The 22,054-nt window shown below is 40.9% G+C and overlaps 1 protein-coding gene across 20 annotated transcripts in view; it reads right to left on the bottom strand.

Moving 5' to 3' along the window:
- Ezh2 (enhancer of zeste 2 polycomb repressive complex 2 subunit) overlaps positions 1 to 22,054 on the bottom strand; it is a 91,063-nt gene that overhangs the window by 12,773 nt on the left and 56,236 nt on the right. For 8 of the 20 annotated variants that reach the window (XM_076566397.1, XM_076566403.1, XM_076566404.1 and 5 more), the window contains 7 exons: positions 14,213 to 14,329; positions 10,244 to 10,364; positions 9,319 to 9,459; positions 7,263 to 7,365; positions 6,525 to 6,688; positions 2,162 to 2,253; positions 492 to 732 (listed from right to left, as the gene is read on the bottom strand). In XM_076566397.1, the coding sequence (XP_076422512.1) occupies positions 492 to 732; positions 2,162 to 2,253; positions 6,525 to 6,688; positions 7,263 to 7,365; positions 9,319 to 9,459; positions 10,244 to 10,364; positions 14,213 to 14,329 (979 nt within the window). Of the gene's footprint in view, positions 1 to 491; positions 733 to 2,161; positions 2,254 to 6,509; positions 6,689 to 7,262; positions 7,366 to 9,318; positions 9,460 to 10,243; positions 10,365 to 14,212; positions 14,330 to 22,054 lie in introns of all 20 variants that reach the window. The other 12 variants (XM_076566395.1, XM_076566387.1, XM_076566407.1 and 9 more) reach the window with 3 other exon arrangements.

The raw sequence follows: 22,054 nt of genomic DNA, 5'->3' as shown, positions 1-22,054 counted from the left end.
CATGAAATTCTGCTTCTTTCAACACAGACTTAGCAAGTAAACACAAATGGGGTCTATTATCATTTATGATATTGTTCACCGAGTTGAAAGAACTCAAACTCAGTCAATAAAAGATACACCCAGCAGCAGTACTTGTTCTCCCCCTAACTGAAACTACGCAGAGGTCCTCAAGATTAACACTAAGTATCGCAGTTTCATCACGCTCCATCAAAGGACGGGAACGGTCGGTACAAGGGCAAGAACAAATTGCGTCAGACCTTCCAGGAACCCAGAGAGACGAGGCTGACAGGTGGAGCGGGGAGAGAGCACAGACAATTCAGCTACGGGAAGGGAGAGGTAAGGGCCCTGCAGACGGCTCTGTGCTTAGGAGCGCGTACTGCTCTAGCAGAGGGGACCAGTTTGGTTCCCCAACACACGCATCAGAGGATCTTAACTCTCAGAAAGTTCAACCTGCGAAGCGATAGCAAGCCCCGTCATGGGCTGTGTCTTACCAGAGGAGCTGGAGGTTTCATCTTTTTTCTCTTCTTCTTCTTTATCGTTGTTCTCGCCCCCAGTTTCAGTCCCTGCCTCCCTGTCACTGTCCGTATCCTTCGACTCCAGCACACTGATGGTGGGAGTGCTGGGTCTGCTACTGTTATTTGGAAGCCTTCCTCTTCTGCGGCCCCCTGGGCGCTTGGGTGGTGTCTTTATCCTCTCAGCAGTGAGGGCAGCGGCAAACTCCTTAGCTCCCTCCTGCAAAATGAAAAATGGAGGCATCAGGGTAAAGTTCTAACCCTTCTTTTGGTGGACCAGAATAAGAAGACATCGCATAACAGAGTTGCTCGAGAATACATCTCTCACAGTACCCATCAGCACAGTCATTTGTGTGTCAACACACCCAAGCACTTTCCGTCTGCTTTTGATAGTTTCAAGATTTCCGAACATAAAAATAGGTCCAATATTTTCTTCTAATGATAAAAAATCAGGCAAGACAGTTCTACATGATGAATTTGTAAAATATGTTAAATTAAAACAGTTAAAATATAAGAGTATTTTACACAATAAAAGTATTGTTCTCTACATATACAAACAGTACACTTAAAGGAGAATCTCTATCAAAAGACTCACATACTAAAGTGTGTCAAGTCCGACTTCCTATTTCAAAGCTTAAAATAATACATATCTCTTTAAAGGTACTATTAAGTATACAAGAACACAAAACATACACATGCATGACTTAGTCACTTCCGGTCTTACTATTAAAACATCCAATATTTTTTCCTGTGAAGGATGCAAAGCCACAGGAAGACATGAAAGAACTTTTAGGAACAAGATAAGGGTGACATTTTGCATTCTGAAGTATCACAATCCAATCTCAGAAAGTATAAAACAATGGTAAGAGCATGGCTTGTAAGAGACCACAGAAACATTTTAGATGAGCCAATAAAGTTCTGCCTTATAAAGAATATAAAACAGTGCTCAGGAATTCCTTTTTGTTATTTTTCATTTTTTTATTTTTTCTTGGAAATAGAAGGGAAAGTTTGAAAGGAGCCAACAGTTTTATACTTCACTCTACAAAAACCAAATTGCTTAAGATAGGATACCTTCTGCAGGCGCCATTGACTGCATCTTCTGTCCAAAATCCAACAGGCAATATATGCCCACTTAGTTCCTAGGGAAGGGTGGCTTGTTCAAAGAGGGGAGATGGTAAAAAATAAGATAGTACCCGTAAAAAACAACTTTCCTGCCTCATACCTTCCTAGTCCCTTACTCCTAATCTCTACCACTTAAAAAAAGAAACTCTGTGGGATCTATGATACAGCTCAAACTACAAGTGGCCTAAAACATTCCCAGAAGGGATGCGTCCATGCTTAGGAACGTCTGCACACAATTAACTGAGCTTCTGGTGTCTAAGTGGGCTATCTACGCCTCATACTCTCATAAACTTTGTAGAGAGTCCTTGATCCTAAAGACCGAGAGACATTGCTGCAGAAATAACACAGATAAGCCAAGAGTCATGCGAGGTTAACAGACTACACTGTGCAGCACAGAGCTATGGAGAAACGAGGGCGAGAAGACTGCCTGCCATATGTAAGTACGGGTGCGGACAGCGTTAGCGCCGCTTCACCACCTCCACCAGAGTTCTCACGAGCCCTCCGAGAAACAAAGCACTAAACCTCACCAGATGCTGGTAACACTGTGCTCCACAAGGCTTGTTGTCCAGAGCTGTTTCCGTGTTCTTCCGCTTATAGGTATTGGGTGTTGCATGGAAGGCTGTAGAATAAACACAAAGTATCTGAATATGGCTATAAAAAGTGTACTCTTTCATTTCCCCAGATCCACGGGGAAACCCACTAATATCTTTCAAGCATGTAGTCTACTTTTACAACCTCTTCTCCATCTATCACAGGGTATTCTCCACTCTTCTTCCAACCTCCAAGAAAGGTAGAAACATGGTAAGCTCTGGAATGATTCATAATCCTTATTTTCCCCTTGCAAGTATGATTGATGGGCATAAAGTGTAACTATAAACATTTAACTTGAGTGTTTAGTATCTCCAACACGTAAAAAATATTGCAAAAGGAAACCAGACTTCCTAATTTTATAATATTCTGGCATCTACAATTCCTCTGTGTGGGGAGGTGTTTGGCGGGGAGGGGTGAGATAGGAGGACTGTGTCTTTCCCAGGCTGGCTTTAAACCCAGGGCACTCTTCCCGCCTCACCTCCCCAGTACTAGAGTTACAAATGTATATCACGATACTTAGCTCTGACATACTTTCTTGATTTCTAGAGGAAGGTCAATTTATTAAGCATGGAGTTGAAAATGGTTCTACTTGTTAAGACTCTAGAGAGAAGCTCCCAATGGCTAGGATTCAATTCTAGGGTGTGTTCACTGGTTGTTTTCTCGTGTAATGGAAAAGGCCGGGGTTGGGGATTTAGCTCAGTGGTGGAGCCCTTGCCTAGCAAGCACAAGGCCCTGGGTTCGGTCCTCAGCTGGGGGGGGGGGGGGAGCCCAATGCTTAAAGCAAACTATTCAAAATTATACAAGATGAAACTGACCTTAATTTAGCTAAAAATAAGTGATATTAACAGAAACTTTTGAGATTTTTGGCTGGAGTTTTTTGGTGGTATTGTTTGTAAAGACCTTTTTCCATAAAGGCTCCTCACTATCTTTACCCTCAAATATTAGGGATCCAATCCAGGACCCTGTTAAGCAAGGCTCAGCCATTGAACTAAATTCCCAAGTTGTTCCCCCACAAACACACCTTTTTAATGGTAGTTGGGTTTTGGTTGTTTTGGTTTAGTTTTGACCAAAGTTTTGATATATAGCAGCCTAGGCTAGCAAACTTGCCTGTGTCTCAATAATGTTGAGATTACAGACAGTATTACCACATGTTCTGGTGTTTTGGATTTGTTTTAGCTCAAAATAAATTACTCTTAAAATAGACTTAAAAGGGTCAGCAAGATAAGGATCACCAAGCCTGATGACCCAGGTCAATCCCTAGAACCCACGGTGGAAGGAAAGAACCAACTCCAACACGTTGACTTCCACGTTCACACCACGACCAACATGTGCTCACATGCAAAATCACTGAGCCAGTGTTGTAAGTAGAGGCTCATGGGCACACTAAAGGTACCTAAAACTGAGAAACAACCCAGGGACTGGGGAGCTGGCTCAATGAATAAATAAATACACACTGATAATAAACAATGAGAGAAATACTGTATCGCAAATGACTTGAACTTCTCCACAAATGATCTAAACAGTTAGATAATTTTGTAGATGAGGAAAAGGAATTGGATCCATATTCCTACCAGAATAAGTTCTGCACAGAAAGATACACAAGTGTACCTTTTTAAAAAAGGAGAAGTGGGCAGGTGGGATGGCTCTGTGTACTAGTAAAGGTGCTTGCCATCAAGCCTGACAACCTGAACTCGATCCTCAGAACCCTCATGGGAGAAGAGAACTCACTTTCTAAACTTGTCCTGACCTTCACAGGAGCACCACAGCGCACATATCCTCCCAACCCCCAAAATAAATGAACAAATGTAAAAAAAAGAAAGAAAGAATAAAGAAAAAAAGCAAAGTTTAAAACGTGAAGCGGGGAGCCTTATAATCTTAAAGTAGAGAAAGCCAATGATACATTTAATTCTTTTTTTTTTTTAATTTAATCCTACTTATGGACCTTTTATTATTAAACAAACTTTAAACAACTCATTTTAAAAGAACTGACTCCGGGCTGGGGAAGGCTTCAGTAGGTAAACTGCATACTGTGCGGGCATGAGGACCTGAGCGTGGATCCTCAGCCCTTCTACAAAGGCTTAGTGTGGCCGGATGTATCTGAAAGCCCAGCACTGGGGAAGCAGAGATAAGGAGGCTCTCAGGGGCTTGATGTGCAGTCAACGAACACAACCTAGTGAACTCTAGGTTGACTGTGAGATCTTGACTCAGAAAATAAGGTAAACTAGAGTTACTCTATAATGGGGCAACAATGCCTCTACTAGACAACACAGGCTAACTAATAAAAAGGCAAGTGCCAGGAACAGGTTACCTCCTTTGGAGTTGTTGAGCAATGAGGTCCCATAGGCCCCCAAACATTACAGGCTATTGCCAATACTACTGAGAAGACCTTATTGCTAAAGAGATCACATACTTGAGTCATAGAACATGAAGTTATCAAGCTGGCACTAACCTGGAAGCTTCATCCCTACTGGCTAGCATGCACAGTGCAGGAAGGGGCTATGCACACTAATGCAGGGGGAAAGTAATCCCAGCTGTGAATGCTGCAAGATGCTATTAGGACTGGCATGGCAAGACATGCCATTGTTGCTGTGGTGTTGGGAACATCATGAAAGAAGCCAACCACTTTCTGACTGGATGTAAGTCCCACTTCACAAGGTGACACCTATATCTGGCACCATTGTTGGGCCAAGAATATGTGGCTAGACTAGTCTTGGACCCTAGGGAAGAAGAGAGCCTAATACTATTATTTTATCAAATGGAGATAATACTAAATCAACTCCTAATAACATGACTATAACCATAAGTTAATGTATTTCTTAACCGTCACCAGAGAAGCTTCTATTTGCAGTAGATGTGATTAACATAAAGACCCACAACTGATCAAGATGCAGAGACTGAGAGACTGAAGCACGTTGAGACCTAAAAGGGAAATCTGGATCGCACCCCCTGCTCCAAGGCTCAGGGATAGTCGAGGAAAAGAGCATAGACTTAGAGCCAGAGGCAGTGGATGACTCGACTCAAACATGTTATTATTTTATTGTTTTTTTTTTTTTTTTTGGTTTTTCGAGACAGGGTTTCTCTGTGTAGCTTTGCGCCTTATCCTGGAACTCACTTGGTAGCCCAGGCTGGCCTCGAACTCACGGAGATCCGCCTGGCTCTGCCTCCCGAGTGCTGGGATTAAAGGCGTGCGCCACCACCGCCCGGCTTATTTTATTGTTTTTTAATGTAACTTTATTTCAAGTTTACTGAAGATAACACTGACAGGTCCAAATAAGGCATTCACTCACTGTCTAATGGAGTGAATTTCACTCAATGTCTAAAGGAGGAAATTAAGACAAGTTACAAGCTAGCGAAACTGCCAAAGCATCACTTCCGATGCCGAGATGGAGCTAGAAGTCTAGAAACCTACTTCAAGTACTTCTAATATCATTAAACTATACTACTACAATCTCCCTCTCCCTTTCTCTCTCTCACACACACACACTCACTCACTTTAATATTTCCAGACCAAAATACATGTTATTACAACAAATTATAAGTGGAAAGGAGCAACAAATATACACAGATAAAGCCAAACTTTTAAAATAGGTGAGAACAATACAGCTGGAAGTGTCACCGCTGGCCAAGAGTGGGGCACATACCTTAATCTTAGCACTCAGGAGGCAGAGGCAGGTGGATCCGGGTAATCAGCAGTTCAAGGTTAGCTCCAGCTACATACTGAGTGTGAGACCCAGGCTCAAAAAACACAAAATAAATTCTAGTTACCTAGAAAGTTTACTAAGAAACCTCACTCCCTAGAAATGTCAAGGGAAAAGTAAGTTTTCATACTGATCCTAAGAATATGCTTTGCTTGTGTTGAAATGCAAGTACTTATGAAGCAATTATTCTGAGGATCAAAAAGAAATATTTTAACACTAGGCAAGAACTTGTTTATATAAATGCCTTTTCAGCCAATTTGTTACTTAATAAAACTTGTTCAGAAATATCAGCAATATTGCTCTGAGCTATGAGTTCCTTCACAATAATAACTTCATTATAAAGTAGCCTCGTGAAGAGTCACTGACCTGTACTCCAAGTTAATGGGAAGCAATGACTGGAATTAGATGTGTACAAAGGACGTCAGAGGAATCCTCAAGCAAGGTAAAAATAACAGTAGAGGGATCTAACATATTGCTCAACCTTTACTACAAGACTGACCAGTACATTCTAGTTGTGATAAATGGCAACTCTTTCAAGTTGCTTTAATCCACATTTCAACAACAAAGATAGAAAATGAAAACGTACAATAATTGCACTTACGATGTAGGAAGCAGTCATACTTAAAACATCGCCGACAGAAAAGCGTATGAAATGAATGCAAGCTCTGCTCCCTCTGAACAGATTTAGCATTTGGTCCATCTATGTTTGGGGTGCATTCAGGAGGCAGAGCGCCCGGGAGCTGCTGCTCAGTGAGCTCTTTATATCTGACATCAAGTGAACAAACAAAAAATGTAAGTAAAGCAAAAAGAAAAATCACTTAAAAAAGAAAAAAGTTTCTAAAAGGTTTCCATGGCTTTGATTTTTTTTAATGTTTACCTTACCTAAAACACATCAGAAAGATCTAACCCATAGCAATCTTTACTTATACAAAGAACCAATCATGTATTATGCATGGCAAAGCAAGTATCATGCTCATTAATACAATTCAGGTACATCACAGAAGAGGTCATTACATTAGTTTGAATTAAATATAAAAATCTCTACCAGTGCCCAGAAAAGGTTTCCTACAATATACTAGTGTAAATTGTACATGGGTCTATTGTATGCATGAATACTCATGTGTACTTATTCTATATGCAATAAACATTTTATAACACATAGTACAAGAATGGGGGTGTGGACAAAAGAGAGAAAGGGAAGGGAGAGATCGTGCTTGATATATCATGTGAGCTGTAAACTATGGAATGGTTCATCAGATACAGCAATTCCATTCAGAATAAACCAAGATGATGAATTACATGCAAGACTTCCTTATATTTAAAAAAAAATCTTACTTACTTTTCTTTCAGTTCCTCTGCTGTGCCCTTATCTGGAAACATTGAGGAAATAGCCTCAAAAATTTTATCAGCAGGAAATTTCCGAGGTGGGCAACTTTCTTTATCTAAACAGTGAATTGTGATAAGGGAGAAACAAGTTTCAATCTCATTGTCTCTGTATCACAGTATCTCAACAAAGCTGATTTTTGTTTGGTTTTTTTGAGACAGCGTTTCTCTGTGTAGCTTTGGTGCCTGTCCTGGATCTCACTCCGTAGACCAGGCTGGCCTTGAACTCACAGAGATCCAGCTGCCTCTACCTCCCAGGTGCTGAGATTAAAGGCATGAGCCACCACTGCCAGGCCCAAAGCTGATTTTCTAAGAAACTGTCAACTTTGGTTCACTTTTGGGGAGGAATCTTTGAGACAAGGTCTCTTACTATGTAGGCCTAATAGGCCTGCAACTAAGTAGACCAGGTTGACTTCAAACCTTTGATGACTGTTTTATTATTTTTAGTGTGTACACCATGGTGGGTGTGGGTGTGTGTGTGTGTGTGTGTGTGTGTGTGTGTGTGTGTGTGTGTGTGTGTGTGTGTGTGTGTGAAGGTCAGAGAACTTTGAGTCAGTGCTCTTCTACTCAGCGATCGAACACAAGTCGTCAGGATTTGCTCAGCAAGCACTCTTACCCAGTGAGCCAGCTGCCAGCCCACCTTTCTCTTCTGTTTCTGACTGACTGGCTTGGGGCTTTTGTTTTGTTTTGTGGGGGAGGCTTGCCTAATGTCTCCAAGATGGCATAAAACTCACTATGTAGCTGAGGATGACCTTGAACTTCTGACTCTCCTGCCTTCACTCTCAAGTGCTGAGATTATAAGCATGTGCCAACAAGCCCTATATCACCTACTTCTAATGGAAAAGCTGGGAATATTTGAAGCACAAACATGAAATTCAAGGCCGGGCGTTGGTGGCGCACGCCTTTAATCCCAGCACTCGGGAGGCGGAGGCAGGCGGATCTCTGTGAGTTCGAGGCCAGCCTGGGCTACCAAGTGAGCTCCAGGAAAGGCGCAAAGCTACACAGAGAAACCCTGTCTCGAAAAACCAAAAAAAAAAAAAAAAAAAAAAAAAAACATGAAATTCAAATCTGAGACGTTTTAAGAGCACTGGAAGACAGAACCCCCCAATTTTGATTATTAGCAACTTTGTGTCAGAGATGATCACTAACCCATCTTCAGATCTGCCAGTAGCATGGCAGAACTTTGCAATCATCCAGTTGACCCCTAAGGTGAGTTATAAAGAATACATGCCTTTTGAAATTGCAATTCTCCCCTAAATTCTACTATGCTGCCTTAATACTAGGCTTGTTGAGCAGAGGACAGCAGCATGATGGGCTCTGCCACAGGATGGACTGGTTTCTAATAATCCACACAATACTAGAGCTCTGAAGTCAGGCCTCGGTCATGATCTTGGAGCTCGGGCCTCTACTTCTTCCCAATATTGCACTCTTCAGTAAGTTCTGAGCTTTCAAGCCTCCTTAAACCCATTTCCAATCTATAATGGATCTGACAGCAACCCCTACATTATAGAGCTGTGGAAGGAGAAGTGACTGGTGCCTATGAAGTTAGCATACAATATACATAATACATGATGTTATTATAAAGATGATTATGATGATTGCTCAGCAAAGCCCAAGAAGGATCATGTTCCTCTGCTGGGCAAAGAAAACCAAAAAGCTCCAGTGGAGAATGAAGTGCTGCAGAGAATATATTTGACCATACTACTAAGATAAAACATTTAACAAGAGAAAGGGGGGATTACATTCTGCCCACACGTGGGGTGTTTTTTACATTTATTACATGTATGTGTATGGGTGGATATATGCCACAGTGTGCACTCATGTGAAGATAAAAGAGCAACCTAGGAGTCAGTTCTTCTCTTCCACAGTGTAGGTCCCAGGGATCACACTGAATTCATCAGGCTGGATGGATGGTAAGCACTGTTACCACTGAGCCATCACTGGCTCCACACTTTTTTTTTAAAAAAAAAGAATAATGTAAGGCCCATATAAAAAACCAGTTTTCAACATACCATCTTGACTGTCCTCTAGGTCTTTCTGTTTGTCTTCTCTTTCATCAGGATCATCGCCATCATCATCATCGTCATCATCGTTATATTGACTAAGAGCATTTACCAACTCCACAAAAATTTCATCATTTATAAATCCACATTCTGAAAGTCAGTCAGAAACAGAGGGGAAAGTGTAAAGACAAAAGTTTGTGTATGTGTTTCCTAATCTGGAAGAGCAGCCATGGCCTATCATCACAGTACGGTAACATGACGGGCAAATGAGGCCAGTAAGATCATTTCACAGCCAGCAAAGAAAACAGCATTTATCTTTAGTACCTGTTGCTTTCCTAGGAATCACTCCATCCCAAAATGGTCCAGGGCCCACTACTCGCCTAATCTTCAAGGACCTGTGGCTTTAGCCTTCTCCCAGTCTGTGTCACTGACTGGCTACTTCAAACCTTGTTTTCCACTAAATATGACCACATCTCCCTTCTCTCAACCATCAAGAGAGTTTCCTGTACACAGAAACCTGAATCCAGGATTCTGCTGACTCCATTTCAGGAGCTATGGCAGCCCTGAAGAAAGGCATTTTTGAGCAGGGAGGCTTTCTGAAGTACACATCCCATAAATAGAACCTTAAACCTAGTTAATTTTACTATTTATTTAACACTTACCAAATACACACACTCAGTTCTATAAAATCTACATGTTGTTGCTGCTACAGTTCATAACCAGTTACTGATGGTTACCAAGTGGCAAATAAGATCTCCCATGAAAATAATAAAGAAACATTAAAAATGTAGGCCTGTAAGCCCAGGCTAGTCCGTCATAGTCAAGCACAAAAATTAATTTTATTACAAAAATTTTTTTTACAAACCCTATGCTTAAGAAACCAAGCATCTTGAGTCTTTAGCAAAGCCCCCAAGAGAATATACATATCGCTCACCTCTGTCTCCATGCACTTTTCCATCATAATTTTTTATTAGTTCTTCAATGAAAGTGCCATCCTGATCTAGCACTTCGTCCCCCATATAAGGAATGTTGTGTAAAACAGTTTCATCTTCCACCTAAAAGTTAAAAAAATTAAAACCAGATGTATTCTAATTATTGAAATATTTTTTAAAACTCATTGTGAGGACCAGAGAGATGGCTCAGACGGTAAAGACACTTGCTGCCAAGCCTGACAACCAGATTTCCCTCCCCGAGACTCAGGTGATAGAAAGAACTAACTCCCCACAAGCTGTCCTCTGACCTCCATACATTTGTCATGCTACATAAATACAGATACATGTACATATGTACACACACACACACACAATGTTTAAGCCCTCAATGTGAGAAATACTGTAAATATAGCTCATTAAATGGGAGACACTTGTTCAGCACGCTGAAGACTAAGCTCAGTTCCCAGTACCCAATTCCCAATACCACACAGAAGTCAACGAGATAACTAAGAACAGTATTTTCCATGAGCACTTGTCTTTCCCCAGATCTCTAGAGCAAACTCTTAACTACTGTAACTATATTTAATCTCACATGCAATCCTCCCTAAGAACCTCTAAGAAAGGATTACATTACAGGTTACATTAGACAGCAAGTTTAATAAAACATTCCTATTGCAGATAATAAAATTTGAGGCATCTGTAATACAAATGATGAATGTGACTTATATTTATCAAAATAAACTATAAATACTCATCAAAAAAAAGTAAGGAGTTATTGACTTCATTTGATGATGTGGGAAGTAAGACATTCAATCCAATAAAATTCTAGGCGATACTATGGTGGTCTGAATGAGAAATCTCCTCCATAAGCTCATGTATTTGAACACTTGGTCCCCAGATGGTAGTGATCTTTAGAAGGTTAAGGAGGTGCAGCCTTGCTTGAAGAAGCATGTCACTGGATACAGACTTTTAAGATTCCATAGCCTCACTCCACTTCTAGTTCTTTCTCTCCCTCTCCCTCTCCCTCAACTCTCTCTCTGCTCTGTGATTCAGCTGAGGATGTGATGATCTCTCAGCTTCTTGCTCCAGCCACCACACCTCTGGCTGCCATGATAGATTCTTATCCCTCTGGAAACTAAGCCCAAATAAATTCTCCCTTCTATAAGTTGCCTTAGTCTTGGTGATTTATCACAGCAACAAAAAAATAAATGATACAGATATGAAACAGTATCAATGGTCCTGCTAAAGTTTATGCCAAAAGGATTTATGCTTGTAAAATCACAATATTCTATAGCAACAGAAAATATTTCAATACTTTGATGAACAAGTCATACATCAAAGTTGATTATGCTAGTAAACAAGACGGGTAAGTCTACATCAAAGTGTAACAGATAGCTGGGAAGGGCCAAAGAAAAGTATAGGGAGACCAGAATACTTGAGAACACAAAGGACAAAAAAACAACAATCATAGAAGGAAGAGAAGTTTCAAAAGGATAAAAATGACAGCAGCCATACAAGACTGGATGATTCTGAAGCAGATAGAAAGGAACTAGGTTGCGGCAGGCCTGTGCAAGCCCTTAAACAAGGTACTGGTTAAATTTTGAGTTTTAGAAAATTAACTCTGAAAAACAGGACAGACTGGCTAAGATTCACTGGAGGACACAGGGAATATTTCAAGTACTAAAATGTTACAAGCCTAGGACTAGACTACAACAACAATCAACAGGAAAGAACATACTGGCATAGACCATGAGATACACAGGTGGCCGTCAGGCAACTAAGAAACAAGAAGATCTTTTTTTTTCAAATGATCAGTAGATAACAAATTTTGAGTTTATCAAAAGTTTAGATAAAGAAGGAAATGAAAATTGAGACAAAACAAAGTCTGACGTATAAAAGGAAGATGTAGAGCTTAATGTTTTTGTTCAGGTCCAAGCATATCCGCACTCTCTCTCTCAGGTCCAAGCATATCTGCTCTCTCTCTCTTTCTCTCTCTCTCTCTCTCTCTCTCTCTCTCTCTCTCTCTCTCTCTCTCTCTCTCTCTCTCTCTCTCTCTCTCTCAGGTCCAAGCATATCTGCACACTCTCAGGTCCAAGCATATCTGCACACACACTCTCTCTCTCAGGTCCAAACATATCCACTCTCTCTCTCTCTCTCAGGTCCAAGCATATCTGCGCTCTCTCTCTCTCTCTCTCTCTCTCTCTCTCTCTCTCTCTCTCTCTCTCTCTCTCTCTCTCTCTCTCTCTCTCTCTCTCTCTCTCTCTCAGGTCCAAGCATATCCGCACACTCTCAGGTCCAAGCATATCTGCACACTCTCAGGTCCAAGCATATCTGAACACTCTCTCTCAGGTCCAAGCATATCTGCACACACACTCTCTCTCTCAGGTCCAAGCATATCCACTCTCTCTCTCTCTCAGGTCCAAGCATATATGCACACTCTCAGGTCCAAGAATATCCACACACTCTCTCAGGTCCAAGCATATCCACACACTCTCAGGTCCAAGCATATCTGCACACTCATCTCAAGTTTCATTTCACTTTGCGTACACAACTCCCATCTAAATTAAGCAAGTCCATTTCTTTGAAAGTAAGCCAAAATTAAATATCTGTCTTCTCAGTGGTAGTCATCTAACTTTGCTCCCTAAAACACATGCTGGCCATAACAGCCATCTAATTGCTTTGGTTAGTGACCAGCAAAGCCCAAAAATGATCTAAACTACTCTCTGGCAACTTTAAACATTAGATTCTTCCACAATTCCAATCTGAAAATATGAAGCCTCATTTAAGGTACCAAAATAATTCTCAAACACAGTATTTCTTAATGAAGCCTTAAAAGTAAACATAACTTCACAGGAGTAACTGAAATTTACCTTTAACTGCCACTGTCAGAAGTGTAAGTCACTAAGTACAAAGGTCTACTATTTAAAAAAAAAAAGAAAGACAAAAACTTCTAGCAAGCAATTCTATACAGCAATTCTCTACCTTCATCGAGAAATCCTCAACATTTAATTACATACATCACATGAGCAAAACTATGGTGGTTTTGTTTTGTGTGGTGTGTGTGTGTGTGTGTGTGTGTGTGCGCGTGTGTGTGTGCACGTGTGCACGTGTGCACGTGCTCATGTGGGTACATGTAAGTATGTATGTAAGAGGCCAACAGCCAACTTTAGGTATTGTTCCTCAGTATCACCTTGAGTTATTTGGGATTTTAGACTGCTGATGAGGCTTGGCTGGCCAGCAAGGAACCTGTCTCCATCTCCCCAATGTTGGTATTACAAGTCAAGCCTACACCACCATGCCTGACTGTCTCGTGCATACATGGAACCATCTTCCTAGCCCCAAACTGTGTATTTTTATTTAACAATACAAGTCAAGAATACACTCTTCAGTTTCTCTTGATCTATCTTCCTTCATTCTATTTGCATAAAGAATTAAATATTAGCATTGTATTACCAGAGCTTGACCAGTGTTCTCTGGACAGACATGCCCTAACTTGTGCTTTATAAATCCTACAAATAGTTCCCAGTGTACATTATCACACGCTGTCGTTCAAAGTCTCTCTCTTATGTAGCTCTGGCCATCCTAGAACTTGCTATGCAGAGCAGGCTGGCCTCAAACGGACATACAGGCATGCCACTATCTCTTAACTTTTCCTTAAAACTGTTTGATGACAAGCTCTCAGTTAATAAAATGAAAAGTCAGGCTGAGGTCACAGGCCACTGATGGTACTTTTAAAGAATAAGAACTATAAACTTTATCTGCTAATGTGTTTACTTCTGTTTTTCTTGTGGAGAATGCAGGAAAAGAACATTAAATGGTTTTAAACTTAATTTTTTAAAAAAACGCTCCAAGTGATTATCATTTTGGTGGATTTTAAAAATTATTTTATCTTTAGCACCATAACAAAAAAAATACCATGTTTCTTATTCAAATCCATTATCAAACAAACAAAAGCTACATTACTTACATACCATAAAATTCTGCTGTAAGGGAGACCAAGAATACATTATGGGCACCGATGCAACTGCATTCAGGGTCTTTAATGGGATGACTTGTGCTGGAAAATCCAAGTCACTGGTCACTGAACACTAAAATAGAACATAAATAAAATTTCTTCTTAAAAATAAAAAGATCAACCTTAAACTATGGTCACCATACTGTGAACAGATGCTGAATTCTTAAGTAACTTGAAATAGAATTTTTACCTAAGATGGAAAGGTTCATAAAATCCAAAAAGAATCCTCTTTTCTCTAAGGATGAAAAAAAAACTTCTCCAGATTTTGCAAGTTTTAAATCCCTCCAGCCTTTCTCATACTTACCATGAACAGTTAGAATCAGAAACAACATTCCTGTTAGCCTCAGAAATCTGATCTGCTGCTGTAAGATTTCTCTAAAACCGTGAGCTTATATTAAATTCTGACTACTCAACCATATAGAATAGAATGTACTACATATACACACCAACTATGTACTTAAATCTTAAGATTAAGAATGTTATCTTTTTGTTTTTTAGGACAGGTTCTTGTTATTGAACTCAATCTGTAGACCAGGCAAGCTGGCCTGGAACTCATAAAGATCCACCTGCCTTTGCCTCCAGAATACTGGGATTAACGTATGTGCAACTAGACCCAGACACATTAACCTTTTCTTTTTGATTTGCATATTATATCTTTTTTGTGTTTGTTTGTGTCCTCAAATTCAGTCCTTCCTCAGCCTACAAGGTGCTAAGGATGCTATCATTGGCAGACATCACGATGTGTGTCTAACCTTTCTCATCTTCATCTTCCTTTTTTAAAAATGTCATACTTTATATTATCAAATACTGCATTAAGAGTAACAGATTTGAATTTCAATTGCAAAAATTATATTCTAATCAATTCTATAATCTCTAAGTGTTCATATGTAAGGCACAACATAAAACACAATAAGTGTCTCACCATAGTTCTTATTACAACATTCTAAGACCCGCTTTGCAGTGAGAAAACTAAGGTAAAGGAAGGACAAGTAGTTTGCCCAAGATCATACCTAGAGCTGTAACGTCAGCACAAGTCTGATTGTCCTAACACTGCTCTGACCCACTACACAGAGTCACCATACTTCACCTGTAGAGTGCTTACACCTTCCAGTCCACTGAAACGCCATTTTCTATCATCTATGGTGATAGTGATTTCATGGTAGATTTCTGAAGCAGCGTAAAGAGACAGAGGGCAGAAAGAGACAGGATCTGACCCCAGAAGATAGAACTGTTTATTAGTGTACACGGTGAGGGACAGCTTCGAGAGGAAGAAACTGAGGGGTTTGCCAGGGGCAAAGCCAGCTATGACCCTTTACAGGTGTGGGGTGAGGGCTTGAGTGAGGAAATGGCTGTAGCCAGTCTCTCCTTCCTGAAACTGTTTGTCCAAGGCAAGACAGACGATCCAACTGTAATCTATCATAGGAATCCTGTTACAGAACTGAGGCACCTATCAGATTTCATAGCACACTATTTCTCCTGTATTACACAGGAAAAAAACTGCCAATCAAACTGTCATGTAATGCCTTCTTATCACAGTGACTTCAATAAATATGCTGGTTTAAAACTGTAAAAATTTTGCAACTTTGATGTTGTAAGTCTGTGCTCTGATAACCACATTACTTTCTTTTCTGGTGAGGAGCACAGCTTTTCTTAGAGTTCTGTTCTCAAATGGCCATCTCAAAAATACCCTATATGTGTATTGATGATCTATAATAATAAAAATAGAAGATAATAAAAGGAACCCATATCAGTCACATGTGTACACGCATATACAGTCAGTGTCTGAGTTTTCTATAGCGTGTTTCCAAGTCAGCAAGACTAGGCCTGGATGAGGAGAGGGCAGTGGCAGACAGGCCACCCGAGCCCCACGGCTGCTGGGGTCCTCTGACCACCAGAGTGCTCCCTGCCAAAGAGGACGTCTGTGAATGAGGTATGAATGGCTTGTTAATGTGCTCTTCCTGCTAACTGGCCTCATACACAGAGCCTCATCCCTCCATTCACTAATTAAAAAACATCAGGTACTAATATTTATTGAGCACATACCATGTTTCAGTCACTGTGCTAAGTAACTGCTTACACATACGATCATAAAAAGTTTTCCTTATGACTTTACGATATAATTTTGGCATCTCAATCCACAAATGAGACCAGGGGTCAGAAGTTAAATCTTCCTAGTCAGAAAGTAAATTTAGAAGTCAGGATACAAAGAACTTCTTTAAAGTTCTTATGTTAGAAGCTCACGGGGAAAATTCATGACAGCAGGCAGCGGGATCAGCTGCACAGAGCAGACGCCCAACAAAGTCCGAGCAGCATCTCTCCACCCTCTCTCCTCTTCCGCTACTCCTCACACAGCTTCCTGTGTTCACCCTGATTAATTAGGGAAATGCAGGCATGGAGGGGGTTATAATTACTTGATAAAGCATCACATACTATCCAGTGGTCCTAAATATAAAACTGTTTGTATTGACTTTTGTTTTATATTTGGTGGTGATAACCTAATTCTGAGGCTTTAATTATACACAGAAGCTCCCTTTAAAGCTTAAAGAGACAGGTTAGCTCTCCAGCTCTGACTTACCTGTTTCAGCACGTGACTCAAGATTACACGTAAAGTTCGACAGTTAAATATCCTTTTCAACCACTAGATGGGGGATGATGGCTTTGCAGAAAACTCTCTGGACATACTAAATGAAAGCTGGGGTGACCATAAACAGAACTCACAGAACCACAGAAAACAGAAAGGCATGGGCTACAGCACAAAGTATCACACCTCCAGTCCCATATCCCTGTCAGGTACCCATTCCAGGACCCATCACTTCAATTCTGAGTCATCCAAAGTCCTCAGGGATGAAACATAAGCTCTGTAAGGGGAAAAGCACCTGAGGGAAAGGTACAGTTTTCCCTCTCTGCCTCAAAATAATACTCAGTGCGGTATCTCAAAACAAGTTTACAGAATCAACAGACTGCGTCTGCTGATTCTCTGTAACAGAAAGTTCAGCTAGAGTCCCAGAACGCCTATGTGGAACACCGACCTGAGCTCTGCACACCTCTGGATCCTACCCACCCTTAGCCACTAACTTGCTATAACCGTGGTTATACTTCTTCCTCATGAATGATACTGAAATGCCACAGCATGTGCAAGTAAAACAAGTAAGGAAATGTTTATGTGTTGACTTACAGGAACATCACACAAAACTGCCAGTTACTTTCTTTGAACGTGTTTCACCCTCGAGACTTGAAATACTCATATCGCTCAGAGCAGGCCAAAAACTGTTGCAAGTCTCCATAGAATTCTTACCTGTTCAGTTGCGCTCTAGGAGGCCGACTTAAGCAATTTAAATTTCTAATTCTAGTTCCAATTTCAGGATCACACAAGACATGCATACAGATGATTCATCAACAATGGTAAAGAAAGAAAACTAGTTATGAAGGATGCCACATTTTCAGAGAAACACAGCTTACTGCTAAGTAACAAGGTTCCTCTGAGGTTGGAGACCTACATCAGCCAGCTGGTACAATAGGTGACTGTGTGGCTGGAGAGGGAAGTCAAGCCAAAAATAGTAGTTGTAGGAGTACACAACCAAACTGAGACTCTTGGCAGAAGGCTGGTTCCAAGTAAAAACTGTGTTATGGAAAATCATAGAGGGGGAGCAGGTGAATGGCCTGCAGGGACAGGAAAGAAATTAACACACCCTACTGTGTGCCAAGCACTGTGGTAGAGGCATTACCAAAGTTGACTTTAAAATTCATCACTACCCTGTTTTAGGCAGGACATCCCAAAGGACAACAACTACAGCCATCCCACCTCTGAGTGCTCCTTAGCCTGAGGCCGGTTAAGCCCAGCTTCAAAAATGTACGAGGGAGTTCTACCACCAGCTACCAAGTGTGTAATCATACATTCTTGGATACTCGATAGTTCATTTCTTGTTAGTTCACACCGAGACACAATGAACTGTCAATATTTTCAAACATACTTCTAGTTCTCCAGGTGAGAACAAAGAAGGTACAGGAAAGCCATCTCCCCAGAAGAGAATGTGAGCTACTATCAACTCTAGGAAGGCCATCAGCCCAGAAGAGAGCAAGGAGCAGACATCAACTGGAGATTATTTCTGAAACTACCTTCATTTTTCTTCAGGACTTAAGGAAAGAAAGGGAGCAAACCCAAGTTTTTGTGATGTGTTTGTTGTTGTTTGTTTGTTTGTTTGTTTGAGATAAGATCTCACTGTGGCCCTAACTGGCCTAGCACTTGCTTTGTAGACCAGGCTAGCCTTGAACTCAGAGATCTTCCTGCCTCTGGCCCTTGAGTGCTGGGATTAAAGCCATACAGCACCACATCTGGCAAACGCCAGTTTTTAATTAGCTAGGCGTTCTGGCAAGGACAGTATACATGATTTAAATTCAAGAGTACTTTGAGATGAAACAGGAAGGAAGAAAACCAGAATGAGTCAGTAACATGCGTTAAGGAAGCTCTAGAGCACGCAGAGTTTCATGGGCAGTTTTAAGGACAAAGGAGGATGAGAAATGGAGGAGACAATTTTAAGAAAAACAAGGGTCCCTGACAGAAGAAGGTCAGAAATAAAAAGAATGGTCCTAACATCTTCATGCAAGTATTTAAGCTAAGAAATAAATTCCAGAGTGTAAATTGCTTCCATTTTTGATGTTACACATTTATGTCAAGAGCCATTACAGACTGGAGACTCTCGAGTAACAAAAGGCTATTTACCTCGAATTTCACTTTCATCTTATGTCACTTCTTACACTTATTCCTAGTAGGAACATACACAGTATTTCAGGGTGTATGGGGCGGGTTGTTGTTTTGAGACAGGGTTTTTGTATAGTCCTGGCTGGCATGGAATTCTCTATGAGACCAGGCTGATTTTAGCCTTATAGTAATCCTCCTGCCTCTGCTTCCTGAGTGATAAGATTATATGTAGCCTTTCAGGAGGATTAGTGTGATGGCTATTCTTGGTTGTCAACTTGACTACATCTGGAATTAACTAAAATCCAAATGGCCGGGCATACCTATGAGGGATTTTTTCTATATTAAATTATTTGAAGTGGGAAGACCCACTTCTAATCCTGATCTTTGAGGTATGAAAATACATCTTCAATCCAGATCTTTTGACTGGGAAGATCCACCTTTAATCTGGGCCACACCTTCTGCTGGCAGCCTATATATAAAGACATAGAAGAAGAAAACTTAAATCTTTGCCTGCTTGCTTTCAAGTCCTTCACTGGCATTAGAGCATTGGGATTCCAGTGTACACTGAAGACCAGCTGAAGCATCTAGTCTCATGGACTACACAACTACTGGATTCTTGGACTAGCTGGAGCACAGCCTGTTAAGCCGTTCTAATAAATCCCCTTTATATATAGATAGGTAGACAGAGAGAGAGAGAGAGAGAGAGAGAGAGAGAGAGAGAGAGAGAGAGAGAGATGATAGATAGACAGCAGACAGACAGATGACAGACTGACTGACTCATTCATTCATTCATTCTATTAGTTCTGTGCCATTAAAGAACCCTGACTAATATTGATTTTAGTACCAGAAGTGGTTCTAGAGCAACAGAAGTACAAGGATAAATCTTTTAAAGTATCACCTAGTTACTAAGACCTCTCTAGTTACTGAAGCCTCTCCTCGAAGCTCAGGGGGTATTGAAAGCCCATAGTGTGAACTACTTTACAAACTTAAGGAGACAAATACATTTGATTATCCTGATTCACCAAATGTGAGAGGCAATGGATTCAGTAACTCTGTATATAAAACTTTAGACAATTTGTGGAGAAATAAGGAAAATGATGATGCTAGTTGGTTACCCCTGGCATCTCTGGATAAATAGACAAAATAAAAGAATGAGCTTCATAATAAAATTAACCAACTTCTAGCATCTCAGAATCTAGTTAAGGCAAACAATGAACTCAGTGATAAAACTGACCAGCTCCAGATAGATGTACATACAGCCTAAAGCAGTGGTTCTCAACCTATTGCTCACGACCCCTTTGGGAGTCACAGATACCCTGCATATCAGCTATTTACATTATGATTCATAAGAGTAGCAAAATTAGTTATAAAGTATCAATGAAATAATTTTATGGTTGTGAGTCACCACAACATGAGGAACGGTATTAAATGGTCATCATTAGGAAGGTTGAATACCACTAATAAAGGTTTCTAAGTGTGCCATGGAAGAGAATCTTCTCTCCAGCAGCCACAGAGCTCAAGTTGTAGAAAATCAAACCAAAGCCCCTAGTATACGACTGATGGATTACAAAGAAAATTCAAATCCCAGCCTCAGTGTTAAAATTAAGGGCACTAATTGGTAAAGAATAAAATTTAACTTGGTATCCAGATGTGTGGGAGGATCCTACTGAAGCTGTGAAGTTTGAACCCTCAGACTCAGAGTCGATTTACCTCACCTGAGGAAGTAGTCTCTTCATCTCAGTAGAAAATGTGCTCCCACTCCCAACCTCTGACAGAGTACCTTTACAGTGTTACCTCAAGGATCTATTAACTCTCCAACCCCATGTCATTACTTAGTTCAAAGAGATCATGACTGTCTGCCTCTTCTGCAAAATATCACATTGATTCACTACATTGACAACATCAGTGAAATTCTTAGGAGTCCTGGTGTGGAGCATGCAGACATTCCTTCTAAGGTTAAGGGTAAGTTCTTGCACCTGGCCCCTCCCACCACCACGAAAGAAGCACAATGTTTAGTGGGTCTGTTTGGACTCTGGAGACAGCACATTTCCCACTTGGATGTGTTACTCTGGCCCATATACCAAGTGACTCGGAAAGCTGCTAGATTTAGTGGGGCCTGGGACAGAAGAAGGTTCTTCAACAGGTCCAGGGTGCTGTGCGGACTGCTCTACCACTTGGACCATGGTCCAGCAGACCCTATGGTACCTGAAGTGTCAGTGGCAGATGTGGATGTTGTTTGGAGCCTTTGGCAGGCCCCTATAGGTGAATTATAAATGAGACCTTTGGGGTTCTGGAGCAAGGGTCTACCATCATCTGCAGACAACTATTCTCCCTTTGAGAGACAGCTCTTGGCGTGCTATAAGGCTTTAGTGAAAACTGAATACTTGACAATGGGCCACCAAGTTACTGTGTAGCCCAAGCTGCCCATCATGAGCTGGGTGTTATCTGACCCATCAAGCCATAAAGTAGGACATGCACAGCAGCAATTCATTATCAAATGGAAGGTAAATACATGGTCAGGCCTGAGCAGGTCCTGAAGGCACAAAGAAGCTACTCAAGAAGTCGTCCAAATGCCCATGGTTTCTACTCCTATTACTATGTTGTCTGCTCCTAAGCATGCACATATAGCCTCATGGGGTGTTCCCTATGATCAGTTGACTGAGGAAAAGACTACCCTGGTTTACTGACAATTCTGCACATTATGCAGGGACCACCCAGAAATGGACAGCTGCAGTATTACAACCCCTTTCTGGGACAACTCTGAAGGACACTGGCAAAAGAAAATCTTCACAATGGGCAGGACTTTGGGCAATACACATGGTCATGTTTTGTTTGGAAGGAGAAATGGCCAGTGTACAAATATTCATTAATTCATGGGTTGTATCTAATGAACTGGCTGAATGGCCAAGGACTTGGAAGGAGCATTATTAGATTAGTAAGAAAGAGGTCCGGAGAAGTATGTAGACAGATCTCTCCAAATGGGTGAAGGATGTGAAAATACTTGGTGTCCCATGTAAATGCTCATCAAAAGGTAACTTCAGCTGGAGGAGTCCAATAATCAAGTAGATAAGATGACTCATCCTATGGACATTCTTTCTC

Source organism: Peromyscus maniculatus, chromosome 3 (assembly GCF_049852395.1).
Source record: "Peromyscus maniculatus bairdii isolate BWxNUB_F1_BW_parent chromosome 3, HU_Pman_BW_mat_3.1, whole genome shotgun sequence".
In the NCBI taxonomy this organism is placed as follows: domain Eukaryota; kingdom Metazoa; phylum Chordata; class Mammalia; order Rodentia; family Cricetidae; genus Peromyscus; species Peromyscus maniculatus.
The sequence above is the reverse complement of the archived record's forward strand: the minus strand, read 5'-3'. Positions and strand labels throughout refer to the sequence as shown.